We start from the raw sequence: 23,450 nt of genomic DNA, 5'->3' as shown, positions 1-23,450 counted from the left end.
CAGGGCCTACCCTTCTGACCGGCGGACAGGGTTGAAAACGGCTCTTCCTCGTCCTCTAATTTGGACTTTATTTTTCTAGGGTTTTTTTTGTTTGAAAGACATAGATTGGATGACTATGGCTTTTGTGGCCAAATTTGGTGTGATTTGGTTCAGTAATTTTGTTGTTTACTTAGTCCTACAAACGTACATTACATTTTTATATATATAGATTGACTTTTAATTGACATTGGATAAAGTAACATATTGTTAGAACAAAACAAACAAACAAAAGAATTGTCCTCCTCATAGAATGCAAAATAAACACACACACACCCCAAGCAAACCTTAATTGCATTTAGTCTCTAGGAAAGCAAGAGAACAATGCCGGCCAGCACAGAGGATGCACATGACGGCTCGCATGCCCGATATGTATTCAATGCTAAACGATGGAGGAATGATTTGCCAAATATTAAAATGATAGAAATGTGAAAAGGCAGCAGGAACATGGTAGTGTCTAGGAAAGGACACGTCTTTCCCAAACGCCCATATATCATCCCATATTTTTTTGTATTTTTTTAAAAAAATGCTCCATAAAAGAACACACAAGTAAATGCATGGAAGGAAAAGCACAAACCATTGCAGTCAATGAGGCTTCAGTGTTAAACTGGGGGGTGGGAAAGTGGCAGCAAGCAAAGGGAGGAAGGGGGATCTATTGTATACGAGTTAAGTGACCCCCATCAAGAGGCACCGGAACATTTCTCATTATAGTGGCGGGATGGGAAAAGATACGCGCTTGTTCGTTCGTTGGTTCGTTCTTTCTTTCTGCTCAAAGCAGTGGGACTTAAGGTAGGCCACGGGTCCTTTTTGTGCTACTCACATCTCTCAAGACCTCTGTCCTTTCTTTTCGATAGCCCAACGTGGCCCCAAGCCATGTCTCTCTTTCAAGCGAGAGTTGTGTCGTGACCGTACGAGCAAAACAGGCAAAGCCAAAGCTCCCCAAGCTCTGTTGTGCCTCTTTTGCGGCACACCTTCCTCTGGGACTGGAGGTAGGACACGTGTCCCTTTTGTGCTGCTCACATCTCTCAAGACCTCAGTCCTTTCTTTTTGCCTTGCTCTCCAATAGCCCAACGTGATACTACACCATGTCTCTCTCTTTCAAGAGAGAGCTGTGTCGTGACCGTACGGGCAAAACAGGCAAAGCCAAAGCTCCCCAAGCTCTGTTGTGCCTCTTTTGCGGCACACCTTCCTCTGGGACTTGAGGTAGGACACGTGTCCCTTCTGTGCTGCTCACATCTCTCAAGACCTCAGTCCTTTCTTTTTGCCTTGCTCTCCAATAGCCTAATGTGGCCCCAAGCCATGTCTCTCTTTCAAGAGAGAATTGCGTCGTGACCGTACGAGCAAAACAGGCAAAGCCAAAGCTCCCCAAGCTCTGTTGTGCCTCTTTTGCGGCACACCTTCCTCTGGGACTGGAGGTAGGACACGTGTCCCTTTTGTGCTGCTCACATCTCTCAAGACCTCTGTCCTTTCTTTTCGATAGCCTAACGTGGCCCCAAGCCTTGTCTCTCTTTCAAGAGAGAGTTGCATTGTGACGGTACGGGCAAAACAGGCAAAGCCAAAGCTCCCCAAGCTCTGTTGTGCCTCTTTTGTGGCACACCTTCCTGTCACGCCTCTTCTTCCTTACCTTCTTGCCTTTTTCGAAACAGGGCCAACCTCAGCTTCTAAGGGAATTCCCACCTTTTGCTTCTCCTCCCCAACGCTCACATTCGGAAACCCAACCGGCACACGGGAGATTAGCTTTGCTGGGAAGAAAGCCACGTAAAAGGTCCCACCTTTTAACACTGCCTTGCTCATTCGAGGTGAACAGGCTCTTTGTTCAAAGTTGTTAGCTGCACCCTGATAGATTCCTGTCTGGAATTCTCTTTTCACAGTGCTTCCTCCTTATTGACTGTTCTGATTTTGGAGTTTTTTTAATACTGTTCATTTTCATGGTTTCCTCCTTTCTGTTGAAGTGGCAGACAGAAGTTGAAGGATCACCTGCTCAAGGGGAGGCTTCGTTGGGACCAAAGCGAAAAACGGACTTCACTTTTCTTCTCTGCAAACATTGTGTGACCACAGGAACCGCCTCCTCCTGCGCCTCGGCTCCGGCCGAATGCTGCCTCGCCACATGAGAAAAACCTCACTTGGTTGTTATATGTTTTCCGGGCTGTCTGGCCACGTTCCAGAAGCATTCTCTCCTGACGTTTTGCCCACATCTATGGCAGGCATCCTCAGAGGGTGTGAGGTATGGAGAAACTAAGCAAGGAAGGTTGATATATATCTGTGGAAGTAAGAACTTTTTGTCTGTTGGAGGCCAGTGTGAATGTTGCAATTAGTCACCTTCATTAGCATTAAATAGCCTTCCAAGCTTCACCTCCTGGCCTGGGGGGAATCCTTTGTTCAGAGTCGTTAGCTGCCCCCTGATTGATTCCTGTCTGGAATTTTCTGTTTTTAGAGTGCTGCTCTTTATTTACTGTTCTGATTTTGGAGTTTTTAAAATACTGTTCATTTTCATGAAGTTGTCCACGTGCTTATGTGGTCGAAAGCCTTCGACGACACAGAAATCTCACTTTATTTATTTCAAATTTCAAATATTTCTATCCCGCCCTTCTCACCCGGAGGGACTCAGGGCGGCGCTTCTTCACTTCATCCTTCCTCCCAACGTGCCTAGATCTATATTCAATTGTTTAGTTTTCGCGTATGTTTCGGAGGTGTTGCTTTTTTGGAGGCTTTGCTCGCGTGGTTAGCGCATCGATTCAACAGTGCTCACATTGGTATGAATTTATTCGTCACAAAAAGCTGTCTGTCCGAGGACTCCCGCCGTCCCAGATGGGTTTTCTGCTCTCCTGGATTCGTTTGCTAATATTATTGGCTCCTTCCCATAGAAAGACACACACTGCTCGGGAATGAAACCTGTTAAGGGACTCTCTCTTTCTTTCTTTCTTTCTCTCGCTCTCTCTTTCGCAGCCTACAAGATTTTTCACCAGAGGTGTCTTCCGGTGTAACTTGGTGGAGCAGTTGGAATCTGGAAATAAGGATAACACATCCAAATAACTAAGCATTCCAATGTTATTTAAAAAATGGTTCTATTATACACACAAGCACTGATGAATATCACAATGATATAGAATGCTAGGGGTCGCCTGGCTGATGTGGCTGGAGGCATCCTCTGTTTGGGCACTTGATTGGGTTGCTGTGATGCTTCGAAGCCTGGCTGCTTCCTACCTGGGGGAATCCTTTGTTGGGACGTGTTAACTGGCCCTGATTGTTTCTAATATTATAATACATTGTATATACATGTAATACTAATAATAATATTATGATGTAATACAATGTAATAATAATTATAATTCACTATTATAATTGTATATTTATATTACATGCAATATTACTAATAATATTGCGATATAGTTGTATAATATAATATATTGTATGTATATATACTTGTAAACCGCCCTGAGTCCCCTTCGGGGTGAGAAGGGCGGTATATAAATGTCGCAAATAAAATAAATAAATAAATTTCTTGTCTGGAATTCCCCTGTTTTCTAAGGCTTTCATGGCCGGAATCACTGGGTTGCTGTGAGTTTTCCAGGCTGTCTGGCCATGTTCCAGAAGCATTATCTCCTGACATTTCGCCCACATATATGGCCAGTCCTCGTATATTTAGCACTGGATGCATACTGAATTGAGACAGAATGCATACTCTCCTAATTATATGTTGTCAAAGGTTTTCATGGCTGGAAACACTGTGTTACTGTGAGTATTCTGGGCTGTATGGCCATGTTCCAGAAGCATTCTCTCCTGACATTTCGCCCACATATATGGCCAGTCCTCGTATATTTAGCACTGGATGCATACTGAATTGAGACAGAATGCATACTCTCCTAATTATATGTTGTCAAAGGTTTTCATGGCTGGAAACACTGTGTTACTGTGAGTATTCTGGGCTGTATGGCCATGTTCCAGAAGCATTCTCTCCTGACGTTTCGCCCACATCTATGGCAAGCATCTCCAGACGTTGTAAGGTCTGTTGGAAACTAGGCAAGTGGGGTTTATATATCTGTGGAATATCCAGGATGGGAGAAAAAACTCTTGTCTATTTGAGACGAGTATGAATGATGCAATTGGCAAGCTTGATTAGCACTGAATAGCCTTGATGCTTCAAAGCCTGGCTACTTCCTACCTGGGGGAATCCTTTGTTGGGAAGTGTCAACTGGCCCTGATTGTTTCTTGTCTGGAATTCCCCTTTCTTCTGAGTGTTGTCGAAGGTTTTCATGACCAGAATCACTGGGCTGCTGTGAGTTTTCCGGGCTGTCTGACCATGTTCCAGAAGCATTCTCTCCTGACGTTTCGCCCACATCTGTGGCAGGCATCCTCAGAGGTTGTGAGGTCTGCTGGAAAGTAGGCAAGTGGGGTTTATATATCTGTGGAATAATGTCCAGGGTGGGAGAAAGAACTCTCTGTTTGAGACGAGTGTGAATGCTGCAATGGGCCAGCTTGATTAGCATCAAATAGCCTTGGAGCTTCAAAGCCTGGCTGCTTCCTGCCTTGGCACTTGATTTGATTGCTGTCTGGTGTTCCCCTATTTCTGAGTGTTGTTCTTTATTTACTGTCTTGATTCCGGTGTTTTTTAATATGGGTAACCAGATGGTTTATTTTCATGGTTTCCTCTTTTCTTTTGAAATTGTCCAAAGGGCACCAAACTGCTCTAACGCAAGCGTGTCTATACTGTTAGTGTTCCAGGCCCAATTGCAGCAGCCAGTGCCATAAACTACACCGTGGTCGAGGGCAGCATGGAAGGCTTACTCCAGCTCAGAGGGGAATTATCCCTGATCGGCATTAGCTGCTGAGAGCCACATCTGAGCTGGACTCCAACTGGGTTAACCCAGATGCCAATCTGGCCCGTCGCGGCGGCTCTATCCGTGGCTGCGACACTCCCCTTTTGGCCTGGATCCACAGATTACGAGATCACAGTCTTTGTGCTTTTGGGTTGGAATAAAAAAGCACGTTGTCTTTTGGGATCGGTGGTGTCTGGGAAACACCCCCCCAAATAACACCAGTCCAACTCATGAGCAACGGTTTCAAGCAGCACCAATGTATATGTGTGGTGGAAATTAAAATGGGAGGAGATGAGCATTCTCCGTTGGGCAGCAAAGCTGAAGAGAGGAAGAGAGAGAGAGGCACACAAAGCAGCCTATGCAGGTGCATTTAGACAATCTCATAGGATCATAGGTAAGGAAAGGGACCTCCGAAAGCCATCTAGATGGTCTCATAAGGCCGTAGCTAAGCAAAGAGACCCTCAAAGGCCATCTAGATGATCTCATAAGCCCATAGGTAAGGAAAGGGACTCTCAAAGGCCATCTAGATGGCCTCATCAGGCCATCAGAAGATCATAGATAAGGAAAGGGACCCTCAAAGACCATCTAGATGGTCTCATATGACTATAGGTAAGGAAAGTGACCTCCAAAAGCCATCTTTTGTCTCATAAGGCCGTAGCTTAGCAAAGAGACCTCCAAAGACCATCTAGATGGTCTCATACGACCATAGGTAAGGAAAGGGATCCTCAAAGGCCATCTAGATGATCTCATAAGACCATAGGTAAGGAAAGGGGCTCTCAAAGGCCACCCATCAGGCCATCAGAAGACCATAGATAAGGAAAAGGACCTTCCAAGACCATCTAGATGGTTTCATAAGGCCATAGGTAAGGAAAGGGACCCTCAAAGGCCATCTAGATAGTCTCATAAGGCCGTAGCTAAGCAAAGAGACCTCCAAAGACCATCTAGATGATCTCATAAGGCCATAGGTAAGGAAAGGGGCCCCCAAAGGCCATCTAGACAATCTCATAAAGCCATAGTTAAGGCAGGGGACCCTCAAAGGCCATCTAGATGGTCTCATAAGGCCGTAGCTTAGCAAGAGACCTTCAAAGACCAGGTAGACTTAGGTCAACCCTAAGTCTAAAGTTTAGGACAGGGGCCAGGTAAATGACCTTGGAGGACCACATCCGGCCCACGGGCCTTAGTTTGGGGACCCCTGGTTTACACAGATACAATGCAAATGAGATTGAAGGAGGCTGTTTACCTCTTGAATCTTTAAACCAAATCTGGATGGCAATCTGGCTGCAGATTAAGCATTTGAAGCATCACCAAGTGAACTCTTTAACACACGTTTCTATTGATCTTTCCCTCTCTCTCTCTCTCTCGCTTTCTCTCATTTGGAAGCAAAGCAAATTGTTGTCAATACTCAAGAGTTCAGCAGGAAAAAAACTGCTTTGTTTACAAAGTTGGCAATGCACAAGGTCAGCAATGGAGAGGAGCTTTCTTAGGGGTCGGAAGGGGCTCTTTGGAATCAGACAAACCCATCCCCAAAACAAGAGAGAAGTTGGATTATTATCATAGCCAGCATCATTAGCTTTTCACTGACTTGCTATTTACTCTACATCTTACACAGTCAGGGACGGCCCTAGGCAATTTTCAAGTGTAAGCAACCCATATTTTGGTGCCCCCCCCCCCAAAATGCAGTGAGAGTGGAAGAAGAGAGCCATGGAGATTTCCTCAAAGTGCCGGGCCTTTACAGGAGGGAGGCCAGAATCCCATTGGCTTTTTTAGCAGCTGCATGACATTGTTGGCTCATGTTTAACTAGTTTCTTCTCTCCGGCAAAGGCCCGGCTTAGGGAAACCCGGGGGTGCATTGCTTTTTCCTAGAATTTTGTTTGCCCGCCTCTCTCTCTCTCTCTCTCTGGGCACTGCACCGGGGCCTCTACAGCGCCCCCAGGGGATTGGCGCCTTCCACAATTGCATACTTCGCTTACCGGTTCAGCCGACCCTGTATACAGTAGTGTCTCGATTATCCGACATAAACTGGCGGGCAGAATGTCGGATAAGTGAAACTGTTGGATAATGAGGGTGGCAGAAGAAGGCAAGAGACTCCTCCTCCTCGTCCTCCTCTCCCTCGGCAGCCTGGCTGTTGAGGGAGAGAAGGGGGAAGATTCTGTTGCCAGTACTCCTTTGCTGCCGGCTCGTCCTTCCTTGCTCACCGGCTCACCACCGGGCTGGGTCCCGGCAGCAAGGGCAGAACCAGGACCCAGCCTAGAGAGTGAGTGAGTGAGGGAGGGAGGGAAGATGGGTGGCAAAGGTCTTCCCTCACTCGCTCACTCACTCACCAGGCCGGGTCCTGACAGCAATGGCATCATTGGCAGCAGAATCAGGACCCGGTTGGCCCGAGAGGGCGTCGGATAATACGGTGTGTCGGATGAGCAGAAGTCGTATAAACAGAACTCTACTGTGGTTTGATTTAAAAATAAATGACTGAACCACCGTCATCTGGACACAACTCCAAAAGCAACGCAGATGGCAAATATCAGGTGAGCCCCAACCAAGTGAATAATTTGGGCCTTATACAGAAAGAATCCCCCCCAATATGATCAAGCGTCCCATTGCATAATATTGTGGGCTGAAAGCCGAGGCTGGGCATCTGCCCTACAAAGGCGGCTTCTCCGAGCATCACATTTTGATACTTACAGTCCCGCCATTCAGGACAACCGCCATCTCGGTGGGCTGGTAGACGTTGCTTCGGAAAGGGGCGCTGGGGCGGCTCCCCAAACTGCCGTTGCGAAACCCCGCCGTCCGCAGAGCTGCAAAGGGCGACGGAGAGAAAGGGAGAGGCTGAGAACAGTATTGAGGTACGTGGCTACGTTCCTACGGCATCACTACTCTGCGTGTGTTAAGAGAAAGAGACTCGCCCTCGTTGATTACAATCCAACTAGGATTAATTGGGGCAATTAAGGGTTTTTAAAATATTTATTTTTATTTTATTGTTTACCCCTCTCCCACCCTCCCCCCTGTACATACAATTTATATAATAAACTACAGAAATTACATTTGAAATATCTTAGTCTCAGTTTTCCCCTTTCACATCTTAGTACATTCTCTAAATAATTCCTAACTGGATCCCACATGTTCTTAATTATAACATATTCTATTTTGCCTATATTGTTCAATTTACAATTTGTTATTTCCACATTTAACGTGTGTATTATACCATTATACAATATTACACCAACACCACCAGAAGCCACAGCAACGCGTGGCCGGGCACAGGTAGTAGTATTATAAATGTGTAATATAGCTGTGTGGAAGGGCCTTGAGTCTATACTGCTATATAATCTAGTTAAAATCAGATAATCTGTATCTTATAGGCAATGTGGAAGAGGCCTGAGGCCTAACTGTGCCTGTCCCCTGCGCTGAGTAGGTTGCTAGGAGACCAAGTGGGCGGAGCTTAGCCCTCTAACTGGCAGCAATTGGATAAAAACAATTATTCCTTTCCCTCTACTTAGGACTATTTTTCTTTTTTGTTGTATCAACCTAGAGCCGTGGATGATTGGTTGTGTTGTCAAATTTCGAGGCTGGGGGGCCTGTAGTTTTGTTGTTTTGTCCGGTGCCCTAATTCCATCACTCTTTTATATATATAGAATTAATAATTATGCACATTCAGAAGAAGACCTACAAGCCACTCTAAACACCTTTGCAGAAGCATAGGAGAAGCTCAGCAACTAATTTAACATCAAGAAAACCAAAGTGCTCTTCCAGCAGTCACCAGCCAATCCCTCTGCAAGACCAGAAATATTAATGGGGTAATATTAGAAAATGTTGACCATTTCCGCACCCTTGGCAGCCACCTCTCCACAAAAGTCAACACTGAAATACAACACCGTCTGAGCTCTGCGAGTGCAGCATTTCTCTGAATGAAGCAGAGTGTGTTTGAGGATCGGGACATCCGTAGGGATACCAAGGTGCTTGTTAATAACGCCATTGTCCTCCCAACCCTGTTATATGTCTGCGAAATGTGGACTGTCTACAGACGTCACACTCAACTCCTGGAATGATTCCATCAGCGTTGCCTCTGAAAAATCCAAATTTCTTGGGAAGACAGGTGGACAAATGTCAGCACACTGGAAGAAGTAAAGACCACCAACATTGAAGCGATAATCCTCTGCCATCAACTCCGCTGGTGCTTTGAGGAGTTTAATTTTTGACTTCACAGCAGACAAAGAATCAGTACAAGAAGACTGCACTACAAACTAGAGCTGACAGCTGGCACAACAAAGCATTGCATGGGCAGTTCCTTGACAAAATTGAAGGAAAAGCTGATAAGGAGAAGATCTGGCTCTGGCTCACGAATGGGACCCTGAAGAAGGAGACAGAAGGCCTGATCCTTGCAGCCCAGGAGCAAGAAATCAGGACAAAGGCAATTAAGGGCCAAGATCAGTACAAGAAAACTGCACTACAAACTAGAGCTGACAGCTGGCACAACAAAGCACTGCATGGAAAGTTCCTTGACAAAATTGAAGGAAAAGCTGATAAGGAGAAGACTTGCCTATGGCTCACCAAGGGGACACTGAAGAAGGAGACAGAAATTCTGGTTCTTGCAGCCCAGGAGCAAGCCATCAGAACAAAGGCAATTATTATTATTATTATTATTACTATTATTTTTTATATTCCACTTTTTATCTCCACAAGGAGACTCAAAGCCACATTTCCATCCAATGCGAGGATGGGAGGACTGAAAGAAAGGGCTTAGCTAAAGATCTCTTGCAATCGAACCATTGATGGGTTCAATGCAGGTGAAGAGCAAATAATCTTCACTGAATCCTGCCGTGGCTGCCAACTTGCATCTGGTTGAATGCTTCAACCGTAGTGACCTATAAAACGCTTGGTTGTGCTACACATGCCTGATTTCAGTCATTGCAATCCGCCAGAATGCTGTATTGCCTCTCACTCGTTAGAATTGGACAGTCAATGCAAATTGATCACGGACAGCCCAGGGCCACATATTGCTTTAACCCACTGCAATGCACAGCGGATGAATTGTATGGCTTACAATGGTTTGCAAACTTTTTTGACCACTTTGACCAAGGACCAGTCTCCAAAATTAGTACCAAAAGGTTTACAAATCAGTTTTTGGTCAACTTTAGACTCAGTTTGGTTATTTGTGGTGTTGATTCAGAACATTGCATTGGATGGACCATGTTTTAGTTCTTGGGGAACAGTTTCTTTCTCTCTTCTCTGTATGAATTCAGAGAGACTGCTGTATATATTGTTGCCCTGTTTGATTTTTTGAACTGAAGTAAAGATACTCTTGTTGCACAAGCCTGAGTGACATTTTAGTATACTGCGGGGTATATTTTGGTTCAGTAACTGTGGTATTGCTTCTCTTTATTTATATCTACAAACTCTAACAAAATAATACATGTAATATTAATAATAATAATTATTATTATTATAATAAATACAGGAAAATAATAAATGTAATAATGAATAGAGTAAAATATTAAATGTAATAATAATAAGATCAGAGTGAAATAATAAATGTATTATTAATAATAAAAATAGAGTGAAATAAATGTAGTAGTAGCAAATAATAAATGTAACAATACCAATAATAATAAATAATAAATGTACCCTATATACTCGAGTATAAGCCGACCAAAATATAAGCGGAGGCACCTAATTTTACCACAAAAAACTGGAATACATTTACTCCAGTATAAGCCAAGAGTGGTAAATTTCAGAAATAAAAATAGATACCAATAAAATTACATTAACTGAGGCATCAGTGGGTTAAATGTTTTTGAATATTTACATAAAGCTCAAATTTAAGATAAGACTGTCCAACTCTGATCCAATCATTATTCTCATCTTCTTCAATGTCAATGTGCTTATGTATCCTTTTAATAATAATAGAGTAAAATAATACATGTAATCATAATAATAATAAATACAGGAAAATAATATATGTAATACTAAATAGAGTAAAATAATAAATGCAATAATAATAAGATCAGAGTGATATGATAAATGTATTAATAATAAAAAATAGAGTAAAATAAATGTAATACAGTAGAGTCTCACTTATCCAACATTCGCTTATCCAACGTTTTGGATTATCCAACACATTTTTGTAGTCAATGTTTTCAATAAATCGTGATATTTTGGTGCTAAATTCGTAATTACTACATCGCATTACTGCATATTGAACTACTTTTTCTGTGAAATTTGTTGTATAACATGATGTTTTGGTGCTTAATTTGTAAAATCATAACCTAATTTGATGTTTAATAGGCTTCTCCTTAATCTCTCCATATTATCCAACATATTCGCTTATCCAAGCTTCTGCCGGCCTGTTTAGCTTGGATAAGTGAGACTCTACTGTACTGTTCTCTCAGGACAGGTGCAGTTTGGGTGATGATAAACATCTCACCACCGAGGGAAGGACTGTGCTAAATCCTTGTGCTGCTGACCTGAAGGCTGGCTGTTCGAATAGGTGGGATGGGGTGAGCTCCCACTGTTAGCCCTAGCTCCTGCCAACCTAGCAGTTTGAAAACAAGCACAATGTGAGTAAATCAATAGGTACAGCTTGAGGAGGAAAAGGCAAAAAGACGCTCCAAACAGTCATGCCGGCCACATGACCAGGAGGTGTCTACAGACAACGCAGGCTCCTGGCTGGCTCAGCCAATCAGCTGTCTCCACATGCCTTTTCAGTCAACCCATTCTCTTCATGGTGCCTCTTTACAAATCCCCACAGAAATAACCTAGCAGCATCTTTAAAGATGATGTGATTCATTTTAGCAGGTGCTTTTGTGGAGTCTAGTCCTATTCTTCAAATGTACTGAGGAAAGTGTCTGGTTCAGGTCTTACCTGCATTATGCTCGTCCATTGAAAAGCCTTTGTTTTCCATGTAGCTCCGTGGAAGCTGTAAGTCATCCTCGAACGCAGTCTCGCGCATGCGCGGCTGCGAAGTGTCAAAATAATTGGGCGTGTTGTCTTGCTGGGAGGGAAGGATGGAGCAGTGGACCTCCGGGATGGCGTGGAAGACCACCAAGACCCACCCGCTGGAGACCAGCGCAATGGCGAGCGTGGGGTCCCGCCACTGGTCCCGCCTCCCGAGTTCTTTATTCCCGTACAGGTACATCGCCAGCCACGCCACCCAAAGCAGGACTGAGAAAAAGCTGGTGAGGATGAGGCACACGCCGTTCTTCTTCCACTTCTTGAACTTGCCGCAAACGGTGAAAAAGGAAAAGCCCAGCGCCACCACCAAGAGGAACATGACGTAGGTGGAGGCCATGGCGAAATCCATGGGCTCGTAATGGCAGGCCAGCTTCCCGTCCCTCACGATGGTGAGAACCAGCCATTCCGTCGCAATAATGACCTGGACCAGCGCAAGGCAGACGGCCGCGCCAGCCAGCTGCCACCCGGACGGGCTCTTGCCGTGCCGGACGAGTCTCCGCAGCCTCCAGGCCTGAGCCACCAGGCACGAGAAGCACAGCGCAAAGAGGACCCCCCACAGGAACCGGCGCACTGAGCAGAGGGTCTCGTCTTCCTCGATGATGAAGGCAAAGGCCAAGCCAAAGAGCCCCAGGGTCCCCAGGAGGAGGAGGAAGTGCACCCCCAGCGGGCTCTTCTTCTCTTTCTCCTTGATGAACGGCAGCCGCGCCAGCAAGATCAGCATGAGCAGCAGCGTGGTCAAGACCCCGGCGCCGGCCACCGCTTCCACCACAATCCCCCAGATCGCGTCCAGGTCGCAGAGGTACACGTACTGGGGGAGGATGTCCAGTCCGCAGCCTCGGGAGGTGCTGGAGTTCTCCGACGAGCCATAGCCGACCACGAGCAGCAGCAGGAGGAGACCAAGGGTTGGGTGAGCCACCATTTTTCTGTCTGAAAGGAAAAGACCAGGAGACAAAAGAGAAGAATGTGAAGGTGTTCTTCTCACTTACGCCATTATCCTATACTTCTCAGGACCTTATCACATCGGGATATTATCTGTTCATACCAGTATGCATCCCATATATTTTTAGGATGGAGGAGACTTTATTTGGACTTTATTTTTCTAGGTTTTTTTGTTTGAAAGACATAGATTGGATGAGTATGTCTTTTGTGGCTAAATTTGGTGTGATTTGGACCAGTGGTTTTGTTGTTAACTCAGTCCTGATTAGGGGGCAGGGCCTACCCTTCTGACTGGCGGACAGGGTTGAAAACGGCTCTTCCTCGTCCTCTAATTTGGACTTTATTTTTCTAGGTTTTTTTGTTTGAAAGACATAGATTGGATGAGTATGTCTTTTGTGGCCAAATTTGGTGTGATTTGGACCAGTAGTTTTGTTGTTAACTCAGTCCTGATTAGGGGGCAGGGCCTACCCTTCTGACCGGCGGACAGGGTTGAAAATGGCTCTTCCTCGTCCTCTAATTCGGACTTTATTTTTCTAGAGTTTTTTTTGTTTGTTTGAAAGACATAGATTGGATGACTATGTCTTTTGTGGCCAAATTTGGTGTGATCTGGTTCAGTGGTTTTGTTGTGTACTCGGTCCTACAAACGTGCATTGCATTTTTATAGACCTGGTGGTTTCGGCAGGTTTTTGAGTAATTCACTCTGTATACCTCCAAAACATGTTATATAAGATTCATCCATCCCTAACCGGATTGTTAGGATACTTGGCTAATGATCCCTATCCTCTCGATTATGGCTGGTTTGTAATTGTTATTTATTGTCTATTTTAATTGTATAGTTGTATCCGTTGTAATATTGTCTCTCAATTGCTGACTATGTAATGTATGTTGTTATTTGGATTGGAAACCGCCCTGAGTCCCCTCGGGGAGATAGGGTGGTATATAAATAAAGTTTTATTATATTATTATATTACAGTAGTGTCTCACTTATCCAACATTCGCTTATCCAACCTTTTGGATTATCCAACACATTTTTGTAATCAATGTTTTCAATACATGTGATATTTTGGTGCTAAATTCGTAAATACAGTAATTACAACATAACATTACTACGTATTGAACTACTTTTTCTGTCAAATTTGTTGTATCACATGATGTTTTGGTGCTTAATTTGTAAAATCATAACCTAATTTGATGTTTAATAGGCTTCTCCTTAATCTCTCCTTTTTATCCAACATATTCGTTTATCCAACGTTCTGCCGGCCCGTTTATGTTGGATAAGTGAGACTCTACTGTATTAATAAAATAATATTATAAATAAATATTATTATAATATTATTATTATTATTATTACAGGGGCCCCTGGTGGCACAGTGTGTTAAAGCGCTGAGCTGCTCAACTTGCGGACCAAAAGGTCCCAGGTTCAAATCCCAGGAGCAGAATGAGCTCCTGCTGTTAGCCCCAGCTCCTGCCAACCTAGCAGTTCGAAAACATGCAAATGTGAGTAGATCAATAGGTACTGCTCCGGCAGGAAGGTAACGGCGCTCCATGCAGTCATGCCGGCCACATGACCTAGGAGGTGTCTATGGACAACGTCGGCTCTTCGGCTTAGAAATGGAGATGAGCACCAACCCCCAGAGTCAGACACAACTGGACTTAACGTCAGGGGAAACCTTTACTATTATATTATTATTATTATATATTATTATTATTATTGGCAGAAACCCAGGCAAGTGATCCGCCTGAGCTGCCCATTTTGAGTGAGTCCCTACTGTGGCGAGCATACAGACCAGGCCCAATTGAAGTTAGCCAGCACGCAAGGAGAGAAGGTGATTTTCAGCCAAGGAAGATTTTATTATCTGCAGATAAGATGCTAGCTAGTGATTTATTCACAAAGAAGATAGTATCCGGAATACAGTTTCACAGCCTTTCTTATACACAAGCTGGCATCGGCTGCAGCCAAGCCTCTAATTCTGACCAGTCATAGAAAGGGGCTTGGCTCACTGGCCAGCGTGGGCTGGGAACAAGGGATGATTAAGTGTCGATAAATGAGGTCCCTTTTACTGAACAGGAAAAATAACAAAGTGATTGAGGACATCTATGGCCCTACCCAGGGAAGGCTATTGTTCTACGAAATGAACATGACATAGCCCATTAAGAGGGCTGGCCTGGCAATTCCAGACCCCAGAGAAACAAAACATCATATATTAAACACAATCATGCAAAAATGGCAGAGGATGGGTTTTGGCTGTAGAAATGCTAATTCCTTCCGATGCGAGAGGTCCCGTTCATCAACCCCCTTCTACCTTGCAGGAAAGGCACAATCCAAGCATCCCCAACAGATGGGCATCCAGTCTTTGTAATAATAATAATAATAATAATAATAATAATAAACATTGCATGGAAAGTTCCTTGACAAAATTGAAGGAAAAGCTGATAAGGAGAAGACCTGGCTCTGGCTCACGAATGGGACCCTGAAGAAGGAGACAGAAGGCCTGATCCTTGCAGCCCAGGAGCAAGACATCAGGACAAAGGCAATTAATAATAATAATAATAATAATAATAATAATAATAATAATAATAATAATAATAGAAGACCTGCCTCTGGCTCACGAATGGGACCCTGAAGAAGGAGACAGAAGGCCTAATCCTTGCAGCCCAGGAGCAAGACATCAGGACAAAGGCAACTAAGGCCAAGATCGAAAAATCAGCTGATGACCCAAAATGCAGAATGTGCAAGAAAGCCAACGAAACCATTGATCATATCCTCAGCTGCTGTAAGAAAATCGCACAGACAGACTACAAACAGAGGCACAACTATGTGGCCCAAATGATTCATTGGAACTTATGCCTCAAGTACCACCTCCCAGCAGCAAAGAACTGGTGGGATCACAAACCTGCAAAAGTATTGGAGAATGAGCATGCAAAGATACTGTGGGACTTCCGAATCCAGACTGACAAAGTTCTGGAACACAACACACCAGACATCACAGTTGTGGAAAAGAAAAAGGTTTGGATGATTGATGTCGCCATCCCAGGTAACAGTCGCATTGACGAAAAACAACAGGAAAAACTCAGCCGCTATCAGGACCTCAAGAGTGAACTTCAAAGACTCTGGCAGAAACCAGTACAGGTGGTCCCGGTGGTGATGGGCACACTGGGTGCCGTGCCAAAAGATCTCAGCCGGTATTTGGAAACAATAGACATTGACAAAATCACGATCTGCCAACTGCAAAAGGCCACCCTACTGGGATCTGCGCTCATCATCTGAAAATACATCACACAGTCCTAGACACTTGGGAAGTGTTCGACTTGTGGTTTTGTGATACGAAATCCAGCATATCTATCTTGTTTGTTGTGTCATAATAATAACAACAATAATAATAATATTACTAATAATATTGCAATATAGTTGTATAATATAATATATTGTATATATATATACTTGTAAACCGCCTGGGGTCCCCTTCGGGGTGAGAAGGGCGGTATATAAATGTCGCAAATAAATAATAATAATAATAATCACAATAATAATAATAATAAACTGCAAAAGGCCACCCAACTGGGATCTGCACGCATCATCCGAAAATACATCACACAGTCCTAGACACTTGGGAAGTGTTCGACTTGTGATTTTGTGATATGAAATCCAGCATATCTATCTTGTTTGCTGTGTCATAATAAAATAATAATAATAATAATAATAATAATACATCACACAGTCCTAGACACTTGGGAAGTGTTCGACTTGGGATTTTGTGATACGAAATCCAACATATCTATCTTGTTTGCTGTGTCATAAAATAATAATAATAATAATAATAATAATAATAATAATATCACACAGTCCTAGACACTAGGGAATTGTTCGACTTGTGATTTTGTGATACGAAATCCAGCATGTCTATCTTGTTTGCTGTGTCATAAAATAATAATAATAATAATAATAATAATAATACATCACACAGTCCTAGACACTTGGGAAGTGTTCGACTTGGGATTTTGTGATACGAAATCCAGCATATCTATCTTGTTTGCTGTGTCATACAATAATAATAATAATAGGAGCAACCGCGGGGTATAATATCAGATTCTCTGACTGATACGGCAAGTTGTTATGATTATAAATTCAGCTGCGATGGAGGCCGAAGTCTGTTCATCTCAGGATTGTTGTATGTCTTTCGGGCTGTGTGGCCAAGTTCCAGAAGTATTCTCTCCTGACGTTTCGCCCACATCTATGGCAGGCACAACCTCTGAGACATACAACAACCCTAAGCTTATTTTACTTATTTTTATTTATTACAATATTTATATCCCGCCCTTTTCACCCAACCGGGGACTCAGGGCGGCTTACAATAAAACACACATATAAAAACTACAATCTATATACAGTAGAGTCTCACTTATCCAACATAAAAGAGCTAGCAGAATGTTGGATAAGCGAATATGTTGGATAATAAGGAGAGATTAAGGAGAAGCCTATTAAACATCAAATTAGGTTATGGTTTTACAAATGAAGCACCAAAACATCATGTTAGACAACAAATTTGGCAGAAAAAGTAGTTCAATGCACAGTAATACTATGTCATAATTACTGTATTTACGAATTTAGCACCAAAATATCACAATGTATTGAAAACATTGACTACAAAAATGCGTTGGATAATCCAGAACGTTGGATAAGCGAGTGTTGGATAAGTGAGACTCTACTGTATATACAGTAGAGTCTCAATTACAAAGAGGACCCCCCCCCCCCTTATCTCTCTCTTTACTCTTGCTCACAGCACTACAACACTTTGCTGCCACGGCATCTCTGCAGAGAATTACCTGGTGGCAGACGGCCGTCTGGGGTGGGAGATTAGGCTGGAAGTAGGACAGGGGAGGGGGCATCTGCCGGATGCTGGCTTGGCCATCAATGGTCGGCTGGGAGCCCCAAAGGCAGCTGGGACTGTGAGATGGAAGGACTGGGAGGCCATCCTGGGGATTATCATATGCATGTCTCTCTCTCTGTGTGTGTGCAGAATGGGAGAATGTTTCCCCCCGTGGGTGCTTATTTTCCTGCCCTAACACCAAACTGACCTAATAAGTCAGCTTTGAGAGATATCAGCCATGGCAGAGCCCTTGATGAACCAACCTGGACACAGGATATTATCTGAAGACACAGAAATGCTCCACCACTCCAACAACTATCATGTCGGACTACACAGAGAAGCCACTGAAATCCACAAGCATGTGGACAACGGCAACAGAGAAGAGGAAGCCATGAAAATGAACAATATTAAAAACTCAAGAACCAGAACAGTATGTAAGAAGCAACACTCTGAAAACAAAAGAATTCCAGACAGGAATCGATCAGAGGGCAGTGAACAACTCTGAACAAAGGATCCCACCAGGCAGGAAGAAGCCAAGAGATGAAGCTTTTCAATGCTAATTTAGGTGATTAACTACAGCATTCACACTGGCCTCCAACTGACAAGAGTTCTTACTTCCACAGATATATAAACCTTCCTTGCTTAGTTTCTGAACAAAGGATCCCACCAGGCAGGAAGGAGCCAGGAGATGAAGCTTTTCAATGCTAATTTAGGTGATTAACTACAGCATTCACACTGGCCTCCAACTGACAAGAGTTCTTACTTCCACAGATATATAAACCTTCCTTGCTTAGTTTCTGAACAAAGGATCCCACCAGGCAGGAAGAAGCCAAGAGATGAAGCTTTTCAATGCTAATTTAGGTGATTAACTACAGCATTCACACTGGCCTCCAACTGACAAGAGTTCTTACTTCCACAGATATATAAACCTTCCTTGCTTAGTTTCTGAACAAAGGATCCCACCAGGCAGGAAGAAGCCAAGAGATGAAGCTTTTCAATGCTAATTTAGGTGATTAACTACAGCATTCACACTGGCCTCCAACTGACAAGAGTTCTTACTTCCACAGATATATAAACCTTCCTTGCTTAGTTTCTGAACAAAGGATCCCACCAGGCAGGAAGGAGCCAGGAGATGAAGCTTTTCAATGCTAATTTAGGTGATTAACTACAGCATTCACACTGGCCTCCAACTGACAAGAGTTCTTACTTCCACAGATATATAAACCTTCCTTGCTTAGTTTCTGAACAAAGGATCCCACCAGGCAGGAAGAAGCCAAGAGATGAAGCTTTTCAATGCTAATTTAGGTGATTAACTACAGCATTCACACTGGCCTCCAACTGACAAGAGTTCTTACTTCCACAGATATATAAACCTTCCTTGCTTAGTTTCTGAACAAAGGATCCCACCAGGCAGGAAGAAGCCAAGAGATGAAGCTTTTCAATGCTAATTTAGGTGATTAACTACAGCATTCACACTGGCCTCCAACTGACAAGAGTTCTTACTTCCACAGATATATAAACCTTCCTTGCTTAGTTTCTGAACAAAGGATCCCACCAGGCAGGAAGAAGCCAAGAGATGAAGCTTTTCAATGCTAATTTAGGTGATTAACTACAGCATTCACACTGGCCTCCAACTGACAAGAGTTCTTACTTCCACAGATATATAAACCTTCCTTGCTTAGTTTCTGAACAAAGGATCCCACCAGGCAGGAAGGAGCCAGGAGATGAAGCTTTTCAATGCTAATTTAGGTGATTAACTACAGCATTCACACTGGCCTCCAACTGACAAGAGTTCTTACTTCCACAGATATATAAACCTTCCTTGCTTAGTTTCTGAACAAAGGATCCCACCAGGCAGGAAGAAGCCAAGAGATGAAGCTTTTCAATGCTAATTTAGGTGATTAACTACAGCATTCACACTGGCCTCCAACTGACAAGAGTTCTTACTTCCACAGATATATAAACCTTCCTTGCTTAGTTTCTGAACAAAGGATCCCACCAGGCAGGAAGGAGCCAGGAGATGAAGCTTTTCAATGCTAATTTAGGTGATTAACTACAGCATTCACACTGGCCTCCAACTGACAAGAGTTCTTACTTCCACAGATATATAAACCTTCCTTGCTTAGTTTCTGAACAAAGGATCCCACCAGGCAGGAAGAAGCCAAGAGATGAAGCTTTTCAATGCTAATTTAGGTGATTAACTACAGCATTCACACTGGCCTCCAACTGACAAGAGTTCTTACTTCCACAGATATATAAACCTTCCTTGCTTAGTTTCTGAACAAAGGATCCCACCAGGCAGGAAGGAGCCAGGAGATGAAGCTTTTCAATGCTAATTTAGGTGATTAACTACAGCATTCACACTGGCCTCCAACTGACAAGAGTTCTTACTTCCACAGATATATAAACCTTCCTTGCTTAGTTTCTGAACAAAGGATCCCACCAGGCAGGAAGGAGCCAGGAGATGAAGCTTTTCAATGCTAATTTAGGTGATTAACTACAGCATTCACACTGGCCTCCAACTGACAAGAGTTCTTACTTCCACAGATATATAAACCTTTCTAGGCCTCCGGTGGCCTAGGGGATAAAAGCCTCGTGACATGAAGGTTGGGTTGCTGACCTGAAGGCTGCCAGGTTCGAATCCCACCCGGGGAGAGCACGGATGAGCTCCCTCTGTCAGCTCCAGCTCCATGCAGGGACATGAGAGAAGCCTCCCACAAGGATGGTCAAAACATCAAAAACATCCGGGCAATGTCCCCTGGGCAACGTCCTTGCAGACGGCCAATTCTCTCACTCCAGAAGCAACTCTGGTTGCTCCTGTCACAAAAAAATTAGTTTCTGAACAAAGGATGCCCCCAGGCAGGAAGAAGCCAGGATATCAAGCTATTTAATGCTAATTAAGGTGATTAATTACAGCATTCACACTGGCCTCCAACTGACAGAGTTCTTCTCTCACCCTGGACTTTCCACAGATATATAAACCTTCCTTGCTGAGTTTTTCCAACAGACCTCACAACCTCTGAGGATGCCTGCCATAGATGTGGGCAAAACGTCAGGAGAGAATGCTTCTGGAACATGGACACACAGCCCGGAAAACACAACAACTGACAAAGGACTCTTGTCACATCCTGGACTCTCCACAGATATATATTGACCTTCCTTGCCTAGTCTCTCCATGCCTCACAATCTCTGAGGATGCCTGCCATAGATGTGGGCAAAACGTCAGGAGAGAATGCTTCTGGAACATGGCCACACAGCCCGAAAGACTCACTACCTAGGGGATCCTTTGTTAGGAGGTGTTAGAAAGGAGCAAACCACGAAAATGAACAAAATCTGGCTACCAGTACAGTATTTAAAAACTTTAAAATCAAGACAGTAAACAAAGAACAGCTCTCAGAAAACAAGGGTATTCCAGACAAGAAACAACCAGGGCCAGCTAACAACTTCTGAAGATGCCTGCAGTAGATGTGGGCGAAACGTCAGGAGAGAATGCTTCTGGAACATGGCCATACAAAGATATACAATAACCCTGTGAAGAAGCACTCTGAAAACAGAAGAATTACAGACAGGAATCAATCAGAACAGTCAATAAGAAATAAGAAAGAGCAGCACTCTGAAAAGAGAAGAATTCCAGACAGGGATCAATCAGGGGGCGGCTAACAACTCTGAACAAAGGATTCCCCCAGGCCAGGAGGTGAGGCTGGGAAGGCCATTGAATGCTAATTACAACATTCACACTGACCTCCAACACACAACAAGAGTTCTTACTTCCACAGATATATATATCAACCGCACTTGCCATACCTCACAACCTCTGAGGATGCCTGCCATAGATGTGGGCGAAACGTCAGGAGAGAATGCTTCTGGGACACGGCCGGACAGCCCGAAAGATATACAACAACCCTATGATCCACAGATAGATATTTACCTTCCTTGCCTAGTCTCTCCATGCCTCACAACCTCTGAGGATGCCTGCCTTAGATGTAGGCGAAACGTCAGGAGAGAATGCTTCTGGAACATGGCCATGCAAAGATATACAACAACCCTGTGCTCCCGGCCATGAAAGCCTTCGACAACACAGTATTAAAAAAACTCCAAAATCAGAACAGTCAATAAGAAATAAGAAAGAGAAGCACTCTGAAAAGAGAAGAATTCCAGACAGGGATCAATCAGGGGGCGGCTAACAACTCTGAACAAAGGATTCCTCAGGAGGTGAGGCTGAGAAAGGCCATGGAATGCTAGTTACAACATTCACACTGACCTCCAACACACAACAAGAGTTCTTACTTCCACAGATATATATCAACCCCACTTGCCATACCTCACAACCTCTGAGGATGCCCGCCATAGATGTGGGCGAAACGTCCGGAGAGAATGCTTCTGGGACACGGCCACAAGACATACAACAACCCTGTGATCCCGGCCATGAAAGCCTTCGACAACACAACTCCACATCCTCTGCTTTGAACCGGATTAAAGGGCAGTGTGGATGCAAAGTTGCAGCCCGCAAGACCCTGGGCTCACTCACCGGTCTGCCTCTGCCTCTGCCTCCCGTCGCTGGAGCCCCCAACCGGGGCTCGGCGCAGGAGGAACCGAGACCAGCTTCTCGCAGCCCCGCCGCGCTCCTCTCTGCGCCGGGCTCCGCTCTGCAACTCTCCCCATCACTCCCAGGCTCAAGCTCCGCCCCTTTTCCCGGGCACGCCCCGCCCCTTTCCCCGGGCACGCCCCGCCCCTTTCCCCGGGGAAACTCCGCCCCCGAAGGAATTAAAAAAGCCTCCTGGGTTCACTGTGTTGTCGAAGGCTTTCATGGCCGGAGTCACAGCGTTGTTGTCTGTTTTCCACGCTGTCTGGCCATGTCCCAGAAGCATTCCCTCCTGACGTTTCGCCCACCTCTATGGCAGGCCTCCTCAGAGGTTGTGAGGTATGGAGAAACTCAGCTTATTTTGTCGAAGGCTTTCATGGCCGGAGTCACAGCGTTGTTGTCTGTTTTCCACGCTGTCTGGCCATGTCCCAGAAGCATTCCCTCCTGACGTTTCGCCCACCTCTATGGCAGGCCTCCTCAGAGGTTGTGAGGTATGGAGAAACTCAGCTTATTTTGTCGAAGGCTTTCATGGCCGGAGTCACAGCGTTGTTGTCTGTTTTCCACGCTGTCTGGCCATGTCCCAGAAGCATTCCCTCCTGACGTTTCGCCCACCTCTATGGCAGGCCTCCTCAGAGGTTGTGAGGTATGGAGAAACTCAGCTTATTTTGTCGAAGGCTTTCATGGCCGGAGTCACAGCGTTGTTGTCTGTTTTCCACGCTGTCTGGCCATGTCCCAGAAGCATTCCCTCCTGACGTTTCGCCCACCTCTATGGCAGGCCTCCTCAGAGGTTGTGAGGTATGGAGAAACTCAGCTTATTTTGTCGAAGGCTTTCATGGCCGGAGTCACAGCGTTGTTGTCTGTTTTCCACGCTGTCTGGCCATGTCCCAGAAGCATTCCCTCCTGACGTTTCGCCCACCTCTATGGCAGGCCTCCTCAGAGGTTGTGAGGTATGGAGAAACTCAGCTTATTTTGTCGAAGGCTTTCATGGCCGGAGTCACAGCGTTGTTGTCTGTTTTCCACGCTGTCTGGCCATGTCCCAGAAGCATTCCCTCCTGACGTTTCGCCCACCTCTATGGCAGGCCTCCTCAGAGGTTGTGAGGTATGGAGAAACTCAGCTTATTTTGTCGAAGGCTTTCATGGCCGGAGTCACAGCGTTGTTGTCTGTTTTCCACGCTGTCTGGCCATGTCCCAGAAGCATTCCCTCCTGACGTTTCGCCCACCTCTATGGCAGGCCTCCTCAGAGGTTGTGAGGTATGGAGAAACTCA

General features: G+C 44.6%; 2 protein-coding genes across 6 annotated transcripts in view; one reads left to right on the top strand and one right to left on the bottom strand.

The window, feature by feature from the left end:
- iqck (IQ motif containing K) overlaps positions 1-3,548 on the top strand; it is a 64,872-nt gene extending 61,324 nt beyond the window's left edge. For 3 of the 5 annotated variants that reach the window (XR_010001124.1, XR_010001121.1, XM_062964204.1), the window contains one exon: positions 1,989-3,548. The gene's annotated coding sequence lies outside the window, so the exon portion shown is untranslated. The remainder of the gene's footprint in view (positions 1-1,988) is intronic. The other 2 variants (XR_010001122.1, XR_010001123.1) reach the window with 2 other exon arrangements.
- On the bottom strand, positions 320-22,284 carry gprc5b (G protein-coupled receptor class C group 5 member B). Its single transcript, XM_008123734.3, has 4 exons — positions 22,131-22,284; positions 11,709-12,725; positions 7,533-7,645; positions 320-3,040 (listed from the first exon to the last, which is right to left on the bottom strand). Exons 2-4 carry the CDS (start codon positions 12,715-12,717, stop codon positions 2,996-2,998), a joined length of 1,167 nt encoding a protein of 388 aa, XP_008121941.1. The 5' UTR covers positions 12,718-12,725; positions 22,131-22,284; the 3' UTR covers positions 320-2,995.
- Between the last annotated feature and the right edge of the window lie 1,166 nt (positions 22,285-23,450).

This window comes from Anolis carolinensis, unplaced genomic scaffold, assembly GCF_035594765.1.
Source record: "Anolis carolinensis isolate JA03-04 unplaced genomic scaffold, rAnoCar3.1.pri scaffold_13, whole genome shotgun sequence".
NCBI classification, from domain to species: domain Eukaryota; kingdom Metazoa; phylum Chordata; class Lepidosauria; order Squamata; family Dactyloidae; genus Anolis; species Anolis carolinensis.
The sequence above is the reverse complement of the archived record's forward strand: the minus strand, read 5'-3'. Positions and strand labels throughout refer to the sequence as shown.